Raw genomic sequence first — 18,669 nt, forward strand, 5'->3', positions numbered from 1 at the left:
TAACTGGAAAAAGAGTTTAAATAAAATAGCACTTTCCTATCAATAGATTCAAATTCTTCTAATAAAGAATTTGATCGTATGCTGACTTAAGAACTCTTAGACCTCTACAGAATTTTCTGGGCAAAGAGTATAACAAAATGGTTGTTTTGAATTAATATATGTTAATAAGGATAATGTCAGTATTTGTCTCGACTCGATCATACCATTTGGAAGGAGAAAGGAATCCTACGTGGTGTGTGTGTGTGTGTGTGTGTGTGTGTGTGTGTGTGTGTGTGTGTGTGTGTGTGTGTGTGTGTGTGTGTGTGTGTGTGTGTGTGTGTGTGTGTGTGTGTGTTTCACCATGGTCTTGGATCACGTGTTGGACTCGTGATCGACAGCTATTTCCCTCCCGGAAGAGAGCTCAGAGCTCGTATGACCGATCTATGGGTAATGCTATGTAATAGGTAATAGGTAATAGGTAATATGTAATAGGTAATACACACACACACACCCAACTCCCCGCCCATGAGAGTCAGAGTAACGACTCGAAGCACAGCGATACCGAAATAATGTCGGCCCTAGACAGGATTCGAACCTGGTACTGCGAGCACCACCGTACTTCCCAGTCCAGCACTCTACCAACCGCGCCACCGAGTCGTGTCCTCTGTGTGTGTGTGTGTGTGTGTGTGTGTGTGTGTGTGTGTGTGTGTGTGTGTGTGTGTACAAACTCGTCTGGACCTTACCTGCTCACCTCGACGACAGACCTTGGGCGCCTCAAGGAACATGTAAAAGGGAGGATGAGATAAATACTGAAAAATAAATAAACAAAAACGCGTAAGAAAACATCACAAGAATGCAATAGTGATTATAAAATATCTTAAGGCCCTGTTCACACGAGCGGTTTGAACCGCGCGGAAACCGCGGCGGTACCACATAGTCAAGGGGGGAAAACGCGCGGTTATGTATGAACGGCTTCATTGATTTGTATTGTAAGTTGAAACCGCTAGTGTGAACAAAGCCTTTCATGTATATATAATATAATATTTATTCTTATTTATTCATTTATGTATTTATTTATCGATTTCATCTTATTTAATGTTTTCATTTTTTATCTATTTTTTATCTTTTATTTTCTAATATTTATTTGTTTATTTATTTGTTTGTTTATTTATCATTTTATTCATTTTATTTATTTTATCTATTCTAGCTATTTCATTTATTTATTCATTCATTCACTAGTTTTCTTAGCAAAGTCCAATTTCTTTTTGGTCTCCAGAACTCACGAAGCACAAATTCTAAGACTATATGTTGCTTCACAGACTTGCATTTAGCAAAGCGAAGCATCTATTCAGACTAATATTTTCAAAGAATGCAAATTACAAAATGAACAAATCACATAACATACTGTAATACTTTATCCCCGGTCACACTGTCACGACTCAAGCGAGTTCGTTTGAGTAGAAACGACTTCGGTTACATTTTTTTTTTTTTTTTTTTTTAATTTCCAAATGTAATATTGTCCTTACGTCATATCTTGAGAAACTGAATGACGAACTAAGAGAGGTTAAACCTAGAATACGAATATTAGAGACATTATTGAATTGTAGACTTAGAAAAATCTAGAATACTGTGAGCGAAATCGTCCTGGCGTTTTTCAAACATTTGACAAGAAGCGTGATAGTGTGACTGGGGCTTTAGAAAATCTCTGTAAAAGAATTATCTGAAACATGACTGATGATTTGGTTTAATGATGGAAACTCCCCCCCATCAGGAGGCTAGGACAGGTGCCCCTCACAAAGGACTTTGTAGCGTCGAACTGCCGCCACATCGACCTCCGCCGCAAGTAGCGACGCTCTAACTCACTGCGGTTCTATAGGGGTCCACGGACCCTTTGGTTGGTTTATGCGGTTCCAAAGGAGTCCGCGGATCCTTTGGTTGGTTTCTGAGACTCCATATGAGTCCATGGACCCCTTGGTTGGTTTCTGAGGCTTCATAGGGTTTCCCGGATCCCTTGGTTTCTGCGGCCCCATGGGGGTCTACGGACCTCTTGGTTGGTTTCTGCGGCTCCATAGGGGTTCGCGGATCTCTTGGTTGGTTTCTGAGGCTTCATAGGGTTTCCCGGATCCCTTGGTTTCTGCAGCCCCTTGGGGGTCTGCGGACCCCTATGGATAGTTTTTGCGGCTCCATAAGGGTTCGCGGACCTCTTGGTTGGTTTCTGCGGCTCCATAGGGGTTCGCGGATCCCTTGCTTGGTTTCTGCGGCTCCATAGGGGTTCGCGGACCCCTTGGTTGGTTTCTGCGGCTCCATAGGGGTTCGCGGATCCCTTGCTTGGTTTCTGCGGCTCCATAGGGGTTCGCGGACCCCTTGGTTGGTTTCTGCGGCTCCATAGGGGTTCGCGGACCCCTTGGTTGGTTTCTGCAGCTCTATGGGGGTTTGCAGACCTCTTGGTTTCCGCAACCCCCTTGAGGGTCGCGGATATCTTGGTTTCTGTGATTCCATAGGGGTCCGCGGATCTTTTGGTTGGTTTCTGCGGCCCCATAGGGGTCCACGGACCTTTTGGTTGGTTTCTGCGGTGGAACCCCTGGTTGAAAAACCCTGCGCTAAGGTTACACATACTCACGGTTTCCGCGTTGGGGACGATGGCCAGCCCGTACTTGGGGTGGATGGCGTAGCCCTGGACCGTCCACTTGGCCTTCGTCCTCGGCACCTTGAGGGTCAGCTCCTCGATGCCCTTGTGACCTGAGGTCATGAGGAGGAGAGGGTGAGGTCAAAGAACTTCCGTAGTGGGTTCAATTTTTTCTACGGTGAATATGTTGAAGGCTTAAGAGGATCTGATCGCTTTAAATTCAGTAGCGAGCGTGTCTGTAGCGGAGTCAGTTCTCTTTACAGTGAATATGTTGAAAGCTAAAGAGGACTTAATAGTTTTAGATCCTGTAGTAAGCGAAAGCCTTGCGCGGCAGGATTTGTTAAAGTCATCCCTTCACTTGTCGCAACATATACGTCTTTATGAATTTATTATGTAAATGTACGAGTTAAGTACAGTGAAGTTATAAAAGGATTGAATTGTTTTTTATTATTTTAGGATCTACAGTAAATATCGTTCAACTGAATAAAATCACCTGGCGGCAGTCAGAATAAGCATAAATGTTGACTATAGACGTCAGAAGGTTAGGATGTGATTAAGAGTGATTATAAAGGATCAGATTCTCTTTCCAATGCATGTGGGAAGTTCTTTAGAGGATCGAATACAATTTACGTACTTTTATGTTTTCTTTCATTTCACAACTGATACTACAGTCGGAGCAGAAGATACTGGAGAGGACTGCAGTTAGCAGTCAAAATATACTATAGACTCCCCGTCTCCTGTCTCTTTTTCTGCGACGTCCTACTGAAGAGGACTGCAGTTAGCAGTCAAAATATATAGACTCCCCATCTCCAATCTTTTCCTCTGCTCCGACAGTGGTGTTATTTGTGATTTACAAATGTGTTACAATATTTTTCAGCAGCGTTTTTTTTTTTTTTCTTTTTTTTTTACCGAGTATTTTTGGACACTTACCTATAAAGTTTTCTTTCCAACACCAACCTCCGCCGTAATCGAACCAGAACCTCCACGGAGATCTTCGACGAAGACGAAACACCTGCTCATCTGTCAATTCTGAAAAAAAAAAATCAAAAAATCCGCACAAAAAATCTCGAAAAAACATTTTCATAATCTTACCAAAAGTCCTTTGAAAAAGAAAATATTATGAAAATGAAATATATATATTACGAAACAAAGGATGAGAAAATGTAATGAAGATAATATATCTTAAGTCCTATAAAAATATTATGAAAATTTATTCAAATAATTACAAAAAAGCTTCACGAAAAAATCTAATGAAAAAAAAAATCCCCAAAAAAGTCTCACTAAAAAGTAACGAGAAATTATCCTGAATAAGAATTTTACAAAATCAAATCACGAAAAACTCACAAAAACTAACAAAAAAAAAAATCCCGAAGATATTAAATCACGAAATGAAAACAAATCACGAAAATTAGAAAATAAATAGATGAAAAAAATACTTGATGACATCTAATTTGTATTGCATATATTACGTTGTAAATTGCAAAACATAAACACACCTTTACGGACGAAATCGGGCAGTGTGCTGGAAGCCATTTTCTTACCTGGAAAGAAAATGAATAAATGAATAAACGAATAAATAAATAAATGAATAAATAAATAGAAAAAATACTTTCCAGGTTTTAAATATCTATATAGAATAAATAAAATAGAAAATATTTTTCATGTTTTAATAGTTTATATAAAGTATATAAAAATTATAATTTTTTGTTATCAATGCAATGTACATCTCTGAATGTGATCATTATGCATATGTTCATAAATGCATACTCGTTTATACATAAACATAAACACATATATTCGCACAAACATTCACATGTACGAATACATACACACACACACACACACGATACACGAATTTAAAAACAGTCTGGATAAAACGAGATATGAAGACGGGTCACCACGAGCACATCTCCCCTTTCCGTAAAATACACACACACACACACACACCTATCTATATATCTATTTTATGTAACTATATATATGTATATCTCATTGAAAGTGATGGCTAGTTGTGCGCTTATTATTTTCCTACGAGTATTTTCCATATGCCTTACTATGGATTTATTCTCCTAAGAAAGGAGGTAAATGACTTTACTGTTGGTAGTCATTATTGCTTGATCGCAATTTCGGGTACAAGACCCTTTTTCAGAAGCTTCAGATGCTCTTTCTATTTTGGTTAGGGTAAGAATGTTCTGATGAATGGTGTGATATTACATGGTGAAGTTCATACTTGCTCTTCACTGGGTGAGGTTACCCGATAACTGGGAGAGGTCACATGGTAACTGGGAGAAGTTATAGGGAAATCGGGTAGTGACGGGTTGCCGTATGCTAGGGAGAGCCAAGCTTCGGGTTGTGACAAAATGTCGCGTCCTTGGTTTTGTGGCGTTCTGTCCCATACTTGGGTTTTTTAAAGGCGATTTGTCCCATACTTGATTTTGTGGCGTTTTGTCCCTTAATTGGGTTTGTGGTAATTTGTCCCATACTTGATTTCGTGGTGTTTCGTCCATTCATAGGGTTTGTGGTGATTTGTCCCATACTTGGGATTGTGGTGATTTCTTGTATTCTTGGGAGGGCCTTGAGCTCTTCTGTTTGTATTTTTAAGTTTGGGCTCAACTCTTTGATGTATAACACCTCTAAGACTGGGAGACGTCTATCGGATGTACATATATCCAAAATCTCGGTTCTAGCATGTTTCTTGTCAGGGCTCTGCCATTTTCAGTTCTAAGGTGGTTTTTAGGGGCTCCTGATGTAAAGTGTATGGAAGGCGACGGGATGACCTAATTGTCATTTTCAATGAAGTATGCGTAAGAGAAAATCTGCCCATATGTACCATATACTGTATATATATACTTTATATATATATATATATATAGATATATATATATATATATATATGATATATACACATAATGTACGATCATTCATAATTAATCGATGATGAATGACTGGGTATGGGCCACGCACGTCGTTCACTGTGCGCAGTGTACTCCCCGCACCGACTGGACGCTGGTCGAGTTGCGTCGTCTGGACCAGTAATAACAACTCTTTCGGGGCGCGACGTTCGCCACGTCAACACCACACAGGACAGTGATGGATGTACTGCGTCGCCATACCAAACCAGTGTACTCTGGTAGACACAACTGAAGAACGATTGTCTGTCACTAGTACGTGGTATTACCTCTAAATGGGATTTCTTTCCATGGTCCCGCACAGTATATCATCGATGTATAGGACAAGGGAATTTTAAATCAGTGTACAGTTGCCACACTGTGTATTAAATCAATTGTTATTGATTGGCAATACCCCCTTGTACTGTACTACACATTTAAGTGAGGTGACTGGCCAGATTAACAGACTTGCTCTGTTTGGTTAAAATGCAATTACTGTCCTTTGTTTGATAGTTTACATTGATGTTATTCATTGGGTGCTGTGGGGTATAATTAGGAATGATGAGTGTAAATCATTGGAACCTTGATGTATTGGATGTTGAACAAGAATAAACATTAAAGTACAACAGTGATTCATTGATGCAACACACCAAGCAGAATATACATAGTATATATATATATATATATATATATATATATATATATATATATATAAACTTACACATAAGAAATGCATATACATATACACATACACAAACACACACATATACACATACATATACATGCAATAAGATACTAGAGAAATGTGTTCTACTGACGCAAGGTCACCACTATGAAAAGAAACGACCGGAGCAGAGCGCTTTCGTGTATTACATCCAGTGCAGAAATAGGCATATTTCTGCACTGGATGTAATACATGAAAGCGCTCTGCTCCGGTCGTTTCTTTCCATAGTGATTACCTTGCATACATATACATATCTATACTTAACCGAGGTTAACTTACTTTACACGAAAACGTAAACCAGTTTGATGTCCATCAGCTAATCCTTTTCTTTTCCCCATGAGTTAAATATTGCTCAAAAACCTGCCGTCAGGCGATTTTATTCAACTGTTTCCTACATCCAAGCTCATTTTATTCGTTTAAGGCAGTGAAAGGATTTTTTTTTTATTCGAGCGCTTTCGTGATATAATCATCTTCAAGGATTGTAATCCTTTAAGTGATTAAATCACGAAAGCGCTCGGATTCAAAGTTTTAATATCCTTTCACTGTAGTGTTTAGCATAATTTGTGTATTCACGTGTGCTTTGTGAAATTTGTGTATATTCAAGGCAGTGTTTCCCATATTTTCCCAATACGTGACCCCTTTCAGTATTACCAAACCTACCATGATCCCCGCCTTTGTAAGCCTACCATGGCCTTTGTGAGCCTACCATGGCCTTTGTAAGCCTACCATGGCCTTTGTAAGCCTACCATGGCCTTTGTAAGCCTACCATGGCCTTTGTAAGCCTACCATGGCCTTTGTAAGCCTACCATGGCCTTTGTAAGCCTACCATGGCCTTTGTAAGCCTACCATGGCCTTTGTAAGCCTACCATGGCCTTTGTAAGCCTACCATGGCCTTTGTAAGCCTACCATGGCCTTTGTAAGCCTACCATGGCCTTTGTAAGCCTACCATGGCCTTTGTAAGCCTACCATGGCCTTTGTAAGCCTACCATGGCCTTTGTAAGCCTACCATGGCCTTTGTGAGCCTTCTGAAAACGTACTAATTTTTTATATCGCAGATACATTACTTTAAGCTTTATTAATCACAGCAGAGAGCGAAATAACAAAAAATATATATTATTGTTTAGCAATGTCTATGAACAAGCATTGATTTGATAATGAATTTTAATGAAGAATGTATTTTCTTTTTTGATACACGCAAACCAATACACGGGTCTGTGTGTCTAAATGTAGTTCATACAATAAGAGGGGGTTTACACGGTCTAACGGTTCGTCGAACGCGGTTTGACAGACACGTGTTTAAAGTGACGTGTGAACGGGGTATTTGGTTGTCGAACACGTTGGTTAAACCCCCAAAATACCCCTTTCACACGTTCAAACATCACTTTAAACACGTGTCTGTCGAACCGCGTTGGACCGTGTGAACACCCTGTTAGACCTTCCATGGACCCCCAGATGAAAGGCTAACGACCCTTTTTGGGGGGTCGCGACCCACAGTTTGGGACCTCTTGATATTAGGGAAACATTCTTACATCCAAGCTCGTCGACTCCGTTGGTGCATTGTTCGATTGCGTCACACAATTCTTCTCTTCGGTAACAGCTTCCGTCTCCGCATTCCAGAAATCCAGACGCCCAGTCACACTGACCTGGAAAGAGAGTTTAGTGTTACAGTCATGGAGTTCTCTCTACTGGAAAGAATCTCTGAAATTCGGAAGGTTTTCTCATATTCGGAAATCATGTTGCCATATTTGATTTATTTATTTATTCAGTATTTATTCATTTATTTGCTAATTAATCTATTTCATTTATTTATCTGCTTATTTGTTTGTTTTATTTTTCTGATTTGATTTGATTATTTTATTTCATTTAATTTCATTTTTTATTATTTCATTCTTTTATCTATTTATATATTTTTCTACATTGGGGATTTTCTAATTGCAGATGTTCCCGATAGAGGACGCTATATGTAACGTAACGTTACATATGTAACGTTACATGTGTAACGTTATATAAACATGAGAAAAATGATGAATTTATATAAATACTGTATGTATTCGTTTATATGTATTTATAGATTAGGATAGATTAGGATAGATTAGGTTAGATTAGGATAAATTAAATCAAGTGAGATCATGTCAAGCGTGGTCAGTTGAGGTCAGGCTAGGTTAGGCTAAGCTAACTTAGTTTAGGTTAGATTGATTTAATTTAGGTTAAGTAAGATTAGGTTAGCTGAGGTTAGATTGGGTTAAGTTAGATTAATTTATATTAGGTTAGGTTATATAAGGTCACGTTAGATTAAGTTTGGTTAGGCGAACTTACAATAGTTTAGATAACCTTAATCTTACTAAGTTTAGGTTAGGTTAACCAAGATTAGGTTAGTCAATGTTTCGTCAAAGTAGGTTAGGTTAGATTAAACTACGTTAGTTTAATTTAGGCTAGCTGAGGTTGAGTTATGTATGGTTCGGTTAGATTAGGTTATATTAGGTCAAGTTAGTCAGGACTCAGATTAGGTTAGGTTAAGTTAGATTAGGTTATGTGAACTTACATTAGTTTAGCTTAACTTATGTTAGATCAGATTAAGGTTGGGTTAGTATAGGTTAGTTAGGTTATGTAAATTTACATCAGCTTAGTATATGTTAGATCAGATTAAGAATAGGTAAGGTTAGGTTAGGTTAGGTCAGGTTAGGCTAGGCTAGGCTAGGTTAGGCTAGGTTAGGCTAGGCTAGGCTAGGTTAGGCTAGGTTAGTTTAGGCTAGGCTAGGTTAGGTTAGGCTAGGCTAGATTATGTGAACTTACATAAGCTTAACTTATGTTATACCAGATTAAGATTAGGCAAGTTAAGTTAGGTTAGGATAGGTTAGGCTAGGTTAGGTTATATGAACTTACATTATCTGAACTTATGCTATACCAGATTAAGATTAGTCAAGGTTAAGTTAGGTTAAGTTAGGTTAGTCTAGGATAGGTTATATGAACTTACATTAACTTAACCTATGTTATACCAGATTAAGATTAGGCAAGGTTCGGTTAGGTTTAAGAACCTTATTCACAGAGGTTACCGGTTAACCGTTCAGTGTGAAGCTTGGCATCGGTGAGAACGACAAGACCCTCCTGCTGAAAGACCTGAAGTGGGTCTCGACCGTAGCTGTGGGCTTGCAAAGCCACCAGTCGGTCCTTCGATTTTCCATCACGACTCTTGTGCACGACTGTGTGCACAGACCTGGGGGGAATGGAGGGGGAAGGAAAGGGGGATGGAGGGGGGAAAGGGGAAGGGTGGAGAGAGGAGGGAAGGAGGAAGGGGGGAAGGGGGAAAGGGAGAGAGGAGGGGAGAGAGAGGGGGAAGGGGGAAAGGGGGAAGTGGGAAAGGGAGAGAGGAGGGGAGAGAAGAGAGAGGGGGAAGGGGGAAAGAGGAGAGAGGGGGAGAGGGGGAAGGGGGAGAGAGGGGAAAGGAGGAAGTGAGGAAGGGGAGAGACGGAGAAAGGGGGAAGGGGAGAGAGGGGGGAAAGAGGAGAGAGGGGGAGAGGTGGAAGGGGGGAGAGAGGGAAAGGACGAAGTGGGGAATGGTGGAGGGGGGAAAGAAGGAGAAAGGGGGAAGGGGAGAGGGGGGTAAGGGGGAAAGGGAAGAGAGGGGAAGAATTTGTTTATTATACCTTATGATGGTTTTATTTCTATATATTTATATCTATATCTCTATATCAATCTTTAGATCTTTCTTTAGTTGTAATCTTAGCTCTCTCTATTTCCATTTCTATTTATCTATCTGTTTCTATGTCTATTTCCATTTCTATCTCTATCTTTATCTCTTTCTCTACCTCTATCTCTACCTCTATCTCTATATATTTGTCTACTATGTGTCTGATATATCTATCTGTCTGTCTATCTATCTAGTTATCTTTATGTCTGTCTATCTTTATCTCTTTCTCTACCTCTTGCTCTATCTCTATATATTTGTCTACTACTGTATGTGTCTGATATATCTATCTATCTGTCTGTCTATCTAGTTATCTATATGTCTGTCTATCTATCTTTATACCTACCTATCTATATTTATCTATATCTATCTATACTTATCACTAAGTTTCTACCATTTGGATCGTCATCACACTATCTAATTCTTTCTCTGTATTTATTCATATTTTAATTTCAATTTTATTTTTCTAATTTATATATTTATTCACTTATGTAGCTGAATCATCTCTTCGTTTATTTATTTTTTCTATCTGTTTGTTAAAATAAACGTAGATGTCTAGATATTTATCTACGTAATGTGCAGAAAGTACGCCTGACATAATATATAAATGATATGTGTGTGTGCACGAGTATTCCTCTGCTTACCTAGGAGAAGACTCCATTTTGTGCAGGGTGGAGATGATCCTCTCATACGTCATGTCGCTCGTGTGCTTCAAGTAGGTGTCGGCCCTCATGCACGAAAGCGCGAAATTGGCGCCAGCTTTGGCGCCGAGTGTAACTTCGACCGTCTTCTTCGAGTGGTCCTTGTGTTGGTTGATCACCAAGGAAGCCTGCGAGGAAGGAAGATTGAGATGTCGTAAGGTTAAGATATCGTAATATGGGTCATCGTAAGGTTAAGATGTTTTGATTAAGGGAATCGTAAGATTAAGATTTTTTGATGAAGGTTAAGATATTATGATATGGGTCATCGTAAGATTAAGATGTTTTGATGAAAGTAATCGTAAAATTAAGATATTTTGATTAAGGTTACCGTAAAATTAAGATGTTTTGATGAAGGTGATCGTAAGATTAAGATATTTTGATTAAGATTACCGTAAAATTAAGATGTTTTGATGAAGGTGATCGTAAGATTAAGATGTTTTGATGAAGGTGATCTTAAGAATAAGACGTTTTGATTAAGGTAGATCGTAAGATTAAGATGTTTTGATGAAGGTGATCGTAAGATTAAGATGATGTTGGTCATCAAGGAAGCCTGCGAGGAAGGAAAATTGAGATGTAAGGTTAAGATTCTGTCATATAGGTAATCGTAACATTTAGATGTTTTCATGAAGGTAATCGTAAGGTTAAGATGATCCAAAGAAGCCTGCTAGGAAGGAAAGTTGAGATGTCGAATGGTTAAGGTGCTGTAATATAGGTAATCGTAAGGTTAAGATGTTGATGACAAAGTAAGATTAAGATGTAGTAAGATTAAGATGTTGTCATATAAGTAATCGTAAGATTAAGACGTCATAAAGAGAATCGTAGGATTAAGATGTCATATAGGAAATCGCAAGATTAAGATGTGATATAGGTAATCGTAAGATTAAGATGCTGTTGCATTAAAAATCGTAAAATTAAGATGTCATATAGGAAATCGTAAAATTAAAAAAGTTTGTCATATAGGTAATCGTAAGATTAAGATGCTGTCATATAGGAAATCATAAAACTAAGATATCTAGGAAATCGTAAAATTAAGGTATTGCATTCGAGGTAATCGTAAGATTAAGATATTACTCACCAAGTAAGCCTACGAGGAAGGAAGATTGAAATGTTGTAAGGTTAAGATGTAATGTAGGTAACGCTTGTCGTAAGTGATGGAAAAGGCTCATAAGGAACTGTAGCAGTTGGTGGAAATGTAAAAAAAGGACAACAAAACCCGCCAATTGACCCAACCCTTACTCTAACCCCCTATATAAAAATAGATAAATGAACAAATAGAAGTTAATAAATAAATAAGCATAAATAGATGAATAAGCATAGATAAATTAATAACCATAAATAAGTAAATAAATAAGACGAATTGATAAGATAGATAAATCAATAAATAAACGAATAGATAAAAAGATAAAAACAGGACAATCATCCCGATACCCAACTCTCACTCTTTTACCTCACTCCTCCCGATGTTCTTGACGGGCACGGCGATGGCGTCCGACAGGACCTCGCCGTCGGGTGTCACGTGGTAGACCAGGAAGGTGAACCTGGGGGACATATGGGACGAAACGGCCACGGACAGAGTCGCCACACTACCAGTTGTCCACATGACCTCCTCTGTGGCTGTGTAAAGCAGTAGGCTCTTCGCCATGATCTAAAAACAAACGAATCTTATTTTTCCGGTTTTTTTTTTATTATTTTTTTTTATTTAGATTGAAAGACAAACTGACCTAAAAGAAATAACAAAAATAATGATAATAATGATGCTTAAAACCACAAAATGAAAGAAAAAGGGAAAAAGTAAATACGAGTAGATTATAAATAAGGACAAATAAGATAATAAAAAAATTATTTTAATCGTTATTTTTGTTTTCTCAAAAGCAAAATTGACCTACAAGAGATAACAAATAAGGCTAAAAACACTAATGAAATAGAAAATTATAAAAGTTAGATAAGGACATAAAGATAATGATAATAGATTAATTGATTGGTTAAGAAACAAATAGATAAATATGTATATAGATTAATATATAATTTCTGCTTATTCACCGCAAAGAAATATTCGTCGATTGTAATTACTTTTTTTTTCAAAAATCTAATACCGAACCGACATATATGGGTGAACGTAACAAACGGCTACAAAATGAGAGAGAGAGGGGGGGGACGAGAGAGAGAGAGAGAGAAAGAGAGAGAGAGAGAAAAGGAGAGAGAAATAATGAGAACGAAAGTGAAAAAGAAAGAGAAAAAGAACGAAATAGAAAGAAAAAGAGAACGAAAGAGTAAAAGAAAGAGGGAAAGAATGAAAGAGATAGAAAGAGAAAAGGAAAAGAAAAGAGAGAGAGAGAGAGGAGAGAGAGGTGAGAGAGGAGAGAGAGGAGAGAGAGGAGAGAGAGGAGAGAGAGAGAGAGAGAGAGAGAGAGAGCGCCTGAGAGAGAGAGAGAGAGAGAGAGAGCGCCTGAGAGAGAGAGAGAGACAGAGAGAGAGCGAGAGAGAGCGAGAGAGAGCGAGAGAGAGCGAGAGAGAGCGAGAGAGAGCGAGAGAGAGCGAGAGAGAGCGAGAGAGCGAGAGAGAGAGAGAGAGAGAGAGAGAGAGAGAGAGAGAGAGAGAGAGAGAGAGAGAGAGAGAGAGAGAGAGAGAGAGAGAGCTAGGAGAGAGAGAGAGAGAGAGAGAGAGAGAGAGCGAGAGAGCGGAGAGAGAGGAGAGAGCGGAGAGAGAGAGAGAGAGAGAGAGAGAGAGAGAGAGAGAGAGAGAATAAGAGAGAGAGAGAGAGAGAGAGAGAGAGAGAGCGAGCGAGCCAGCCTTCCCTCGATACTCACCGCATATCGAAACTTGTCCATCGCAAAATTGGCTCTGACGTGGAACACGGCGAAGCTCCCGATAGCGACATCGTCCGTATTGCTGGAATCGACGTGAATGTATCTTTCCTTCGGCGAATGGTGGGCGACGCCCTTGAGCGAGGCTGAGACCGACTCCGTGTCCTTGTACAACGCAGACAAGGACAAGGTCGTGGCCTCCTCTGGTACGTTGATCACAAATCTGCGAGACAAGTACCTCTTTCTTATGCTATGCTGTTTACAACCTCGCCATTGAAATGTGTTTAGTTCTTGTAATGAAGAAGGATCAAAATATTTACACGCATGCACGTGCGCAGGTACACACGCACGCACACACACACACACACACACACACACACACACACACACACACACACACACACACACACACACACACACACACACACACACACACACACACACACATCTTATGCACAGTTAAAAATTACATCTCCGTCGATTTCAGCACCTCATGGGATTAAAGGGAACGATTAATGAGGTCTTAATGTTTTTTTTTTCAAAGAAATGGTAAACAGAATGAGCTGCGGACATTTATTCATTATGTTCACCATTTCTTTGAAAAAATCATATCAGCGAAGCTAGTCAGGAATAAACGCAGACTAAGACTCCTGTGTTTCCTACTCCCATTTCCATCAACCTGTCAGAATGTCTCAGCAATATACATATACATATACAAATGCATATACATATACATATACATATATATCTACATATACAATACATATACATATACATATATATATATTACAGGTGAAAAATGTAATCACACATTTGTCAATAACGTAGAGACCACTGTTGGAGTAGAAAAGACAGACTGGAAGGGATTTGAATACCAGGATGATTGAACATAAACGTTCCATTAAATATGCACAAGATAGCTCAGCTGTGTTCCAACATGTTAAGCAATTTAAACATTGTTTAGATTGGGACAGAGCTGAGCTTATTTATAAATCCAGATGTGACTTCAGGAGAAAAATGGTAGAATCTACGATCATTGAATTTCAGCCCAACATGAATATTTCAAAGGGGCAATGGTCCCCGGACATAATGTCCGGACTCTTCATCTCCAACCTAGTGAAAGCTCATTTGCCTCCTGACCTCACATACGGAGTGAGTAGAGGGTAGAGATATCTTCCCATGTTCCCCTTTCTTTTGTTAAGGGTGCTACTTAAACAGTACGCCCTCTCTCTTATTTGTATCTACTGAAGAGGATTGCAGTTTGCAATCTAAATATATATATTCCCCGTTTCCAGTCTTTTCTACTCCAACAGTGGTTTCTACGTTATATATACATATACATATACATATGTTTTAAGACAGATGATGTTGATGAAGGTCCTTCGTGAACGAAATGTTAATTATTAGGATTCCATGTTTTCCCCCATGTTTATGTTCTCCATCATCAAAAGCTATATACATATAAATATACACATACACATACACGTACATGTACATATACATATACGCAGAAAAACCACCAATGAAAATAATAAAATTATGACCGAGCGCTTTCATCTATTTAGACATCTTCAGGGTACATGTACCTGAAGATGTCTAAATAGACGAAAACGGTCGGTCATCATTTTATTACTTTGCGGTTTTTCTTCATATTTAGAGTCACGAGTTCATGTAATTTCTTATACATATACATACTTGTAGATTCCTGTTTTTCTGAATTCTGTATTGGCTATTTCTTCTGCATAGACCATATAGAGGAAGTCCGACAGTGACTCAGGAACCTCATCTTCGTTTTCTAAAGTTTCTTTGGTCAAATATTTGGTGTTGTTTCTGTCCCATTTCATCCACCATTCCTTGAACTCCTTAGCAGATGCTCTCGTTTCGTTCTTCGTCAGAACGTGTATCTGGAACGAGAGGAACGTTTGTGGAACGGCGGGAAACGTTTGTGGAACGATAGGGAACGTTTATGTACGCAGGGGAAGAGTTTGAGTTTGTTTAGGATTTCACAGCAGTTCATGATTTGAGAAGACGTCGTTTAGGTACAAAGAAAAAATAAACACATAAATGAATAAATAAATGGAACAAGATAGATAAACAAATAAACTAATAATGATGAAAACAGATAAACATGTAAATATGTACTGTAGATCCCATTTTCGAAGAAAATCAAAGCGTTGTAAGATGATACGTGTATTGCGATCGCTGAGGAGGATCACATACAGTAGTCGTAATATATATATCATAATGATTATCTTCTCTCCGGATGTGGGATTCATAGTTTGTCTTACAAATGTGTCAGAACATTTAAACTTTAAAAAAAAAATAAGTAGACAAATAGATAAGAAAATAGATAGATAAGTCGAATAAGTAAATACATGTTCAGCATGATTTAATCAATTCCGTAAGGGTTGGCAACCCTGCAGCATATTCCTGAACTAGATCAATGATAAAATACGTCTAGAGACAGAGGGGCATCCCTGCCACTTTAACTGTGTTAGAGTTAACCACGGGTCGTGAAATGCGTCAACCTCGTTTATATATAGCCAGGCTTAACTCGAAATCAATGGCGTGGGTGTCCCTCTGTTTCTGGATGTATTCTATTAGGTAAACACCCAACAGAACTAACCTTACTACGAGTACATCAACACCAAGACAATGATCACATCAAGATTCTAATTAGCATTCGTCTTATGCCATACTGTTTCACTTCTGCCTTTGTTTTACTATGTTTAATTCTTTATTTTAATGGCGGGATGATAACAAATCTTCTAAATATTCCGGTTCGAGTCCCGATACTACTATAAACTGCCAATTCCGATACTAGTTCCGATAATGTTCTAAACTGCCGATTCCGATACCTACAGGGGTTATAATTCATGTGGTTATTTTCAGGCTATGCAGTTGGTTTTCGGAAACGGATACTTTATGAACAAAGAACATTTATTTATCGAAAATTGGAATCGGAACTTTAGACTAATATCGGAACTCGCATCGGAATCGTTGTATATATTATTGTCTCATCACAATTTTTTTTTTGTCTATTTATCTATTTATTTATCTATTTATTTACTTATTTATTTGTTAATATGTTTTGTTTAATTATTCATTTATTTATTTGTTTGTTTCTTGATTTATCTATGTTCATTGATTTTTTATTTTGTATATTTATCTATCTATATATATCTATTTATTATCAATTTATTAATTTGTTTATTTATTCATATATCTATCTATACATTTATTTATTCGTTTCATCATTACTATTACTTTTATTTATTTATTTTTAATTATATATGTATATTTATTTTTACTTTATTTATTTGTTTATTTATTTAATTATTTATTTATTTATTCTATTTTGTTTATTTATTTATCTATTTACTTATTTATCTATTTTATCTATTTATTTATTTCATTTTTTTTTTTTTTTTTTTTTTTTTTTTTTTTTTTTTAACCTCACCTCTGGAAGCGTCCTTGACCCTCCCTGCTTGAGGTTAACCGAGGCCCTGATGAAAAGAGACCCTGCCTCCAGTCGAGACTCGTCCAGGGGCTCGAAGTCGGAGTAGGTCACGGAGACCTGAAATGAAATGAAATGAAATATGGTGCAATTAAACTTACTGAATTTAAATGAAATTAGATAAAAATTAAATTAAATTAGAAAATTAAATTAGATAAGATATGGTGCAATTAAACTTACTGAACTTAAATAAAATAAGATAAAAATGAAATTAAATGAAAAAATAAAATTAGATTAGGTATGGTGCAATTAAACTTACTTAATTTAAATGAAATTAGATTACATGAAATTAGGTTTAATGAAACTGAAATAAGTTAATGAATAAATAATAAAACAATAGAATTGATAAAGATAATGAATGAAAATAATAAGTAATAGAATTAATGAAATAATGAACAAATCAAACAAAATAAGATTAGATGAAAATGAATTTTATGAAGCTGAACGAGATTCAATGATTTCGTAGTAGATTAGATAATGTATTCAATTAACCTGAATGAAATTATATGGGATGAAGCGAAATCAAATGGAATGAGTTTGAATAGAAATTGAAGTTCAACGAAACAAATAGAAATGGATTTTAATACAACAAAACGAATAAAAGAAAGTTGAACATAAGGTGAAATGTATTGAAAGAAAGTTATATAGAATGAAATAAAGATGAAATTATATATGAATAAATCAGATAAAATATATAGAAATATGAAATCAGATTACACATAATTAAAATGAAATTAAACCAAACGAAAATATGCAAAATCAACTTGTTTTGGTTTCTGAACAGATTAATAGATTATTAATTTATTTGCTTCATTTGTTTTTTATTTGTTTTATTTTATTTTATTTTATTTCATTTCATTTTATTTCGTTTATCTTATTTCATTTTATTCTATTTTATTTCATTTATTTATTTATTTGCTGGGACATTGTGACAAACTGATGAAGGTGGAAAAAGAAGTCACGGGTCTTGAAGAAGCATAGAGCGAAACCGGTCAGGAATAAACTCAGAAACTCGGAACTACTAGTAGACCCGTGACTTCTTTTTCCACATTTATTTATTCATTTATTTTATCTTATTTCATTTTATGTTATTCTATTTATTTATTTATCTTATTTATCATTATTATTTTTACTTTGTCTTTTAAAAGATTTATGCAAATTTATCAAAATTTGATATCCGACTTACGGCAGATTTGAAAGGCATTCCCGGTTTGAAGACGACTTCACCTTTGTTTATGAAACGCAGATCTAGCTTGTTGCTTACAATCCGCGTTCTAGAAAGAGAAAATCATAATTAGCGATTTAGATGACTTAGAAAATGATTATGATTATTATAATCAATTATTGAGCAGAGGGATGTATTGGAATATTCAAATATTTGTTTCTGCTCAACGTTGAACGGTTACATTGATTAATCAATTTATCTGTTAATATATCTGTTAATATATTTATCTATCATATATATGTATATATATATATAAATATATATATCATATATATATATATATATATATATATATATATATATATATATATATATATAATATAATATGTCTGTGAAGGGGACATTGAGCAAGAGGGGAATGTCTGTTGAGCAAGGAGGAGAGAAGGCAGGAGATAGGGATTAAGTGAAGAATGTCTGTGTACAGATGGCACTGTGATGCAAAAAAGGGAGGGGATTGGGGGTAGGGGGTAAGGAGTGATTAATTATTTATGAATAATATTTTGACCCAACCCGAAGGAAG

The 18,669-nt window shown here is 36.9% G+C and overlaps 1 protein-coding gene across 2 annotated transcripts in view; it reads right to left on the bottom strand.

Moving 5' to 3' along the window:
• The window catches only part of LOC143041423 (CD109 antigen-like), a 132,632-nt gene that overhangs the window by 18,971 nt on the left and 94,992 nt on the right, over positions 1 to 18,669 (bottom strand). For both annotated transcript variants that reach the window (XM_076213269.1, XM_076213268.1), the window contains exons 10-21: positions 18,111 to 18,198; positions 16,868 to 16,984; positions 15,103 to 15,311; positions 13,411 to 13,630; positions 12,051 to 12,248; positions 10,547 to 10,731; positions 9,271 to 9,431; positions 7,747 to 7,860; positions 4,102 to 4,146; positions 3,536 to 3,634; positions 2,600 to 2,718; positions 723 to 788 (exon numbers count right to left, since the gene is read on the bottom strand). In XM_076213269.1, the coding sequence (XP_076069384.1) occupies positions 723 to 788; positions 2,600 to 2,718; positions 3,536 to 3,634; positions 4,102 to 4,146; positions 7,747 to 7,860; positions 9,271 to 9,431; positions 10,547 to 10,731; positions 12,051 to 12,248; positions 13,411 to 13,630; positions 15,103 to 15,311; positions 16,868 to 16,984; positions 18,111 to 18,198 (1,621 nt within the window). The remainder of the gene's footprint in view (positions 1 to 722; positions 789 to 2,599; positions 2,719 to 3,535; positions 3,635 to 4,101; positions 4,147 to 7,746; positions 7,861 to 9,270; positions 9,432 to 10,546; positions 10,732 to 12,050; positions 12,249 to 13,410; positions 13,631 to 15,102; positions 15,312 to 16,867; positions 16,985 to 18,110; positions 18,199 to 18,669) is intronic.

This window comes from Oratosquilla oratoria, chromosome 31 (genome assembly GCF_046742065.1).
Source record: "Oratosquilla oratoria isolate Oo_2021 chromosome 31, ASM4674206v1, whole genome shotgun sequence".
Lineage (NCBI taxonomy): Eukaryota > Metazoa > Arthropoda > Malacostraca > Stomatopoda > Squillidae > Oratosquilla > Oratosquilla oratoria.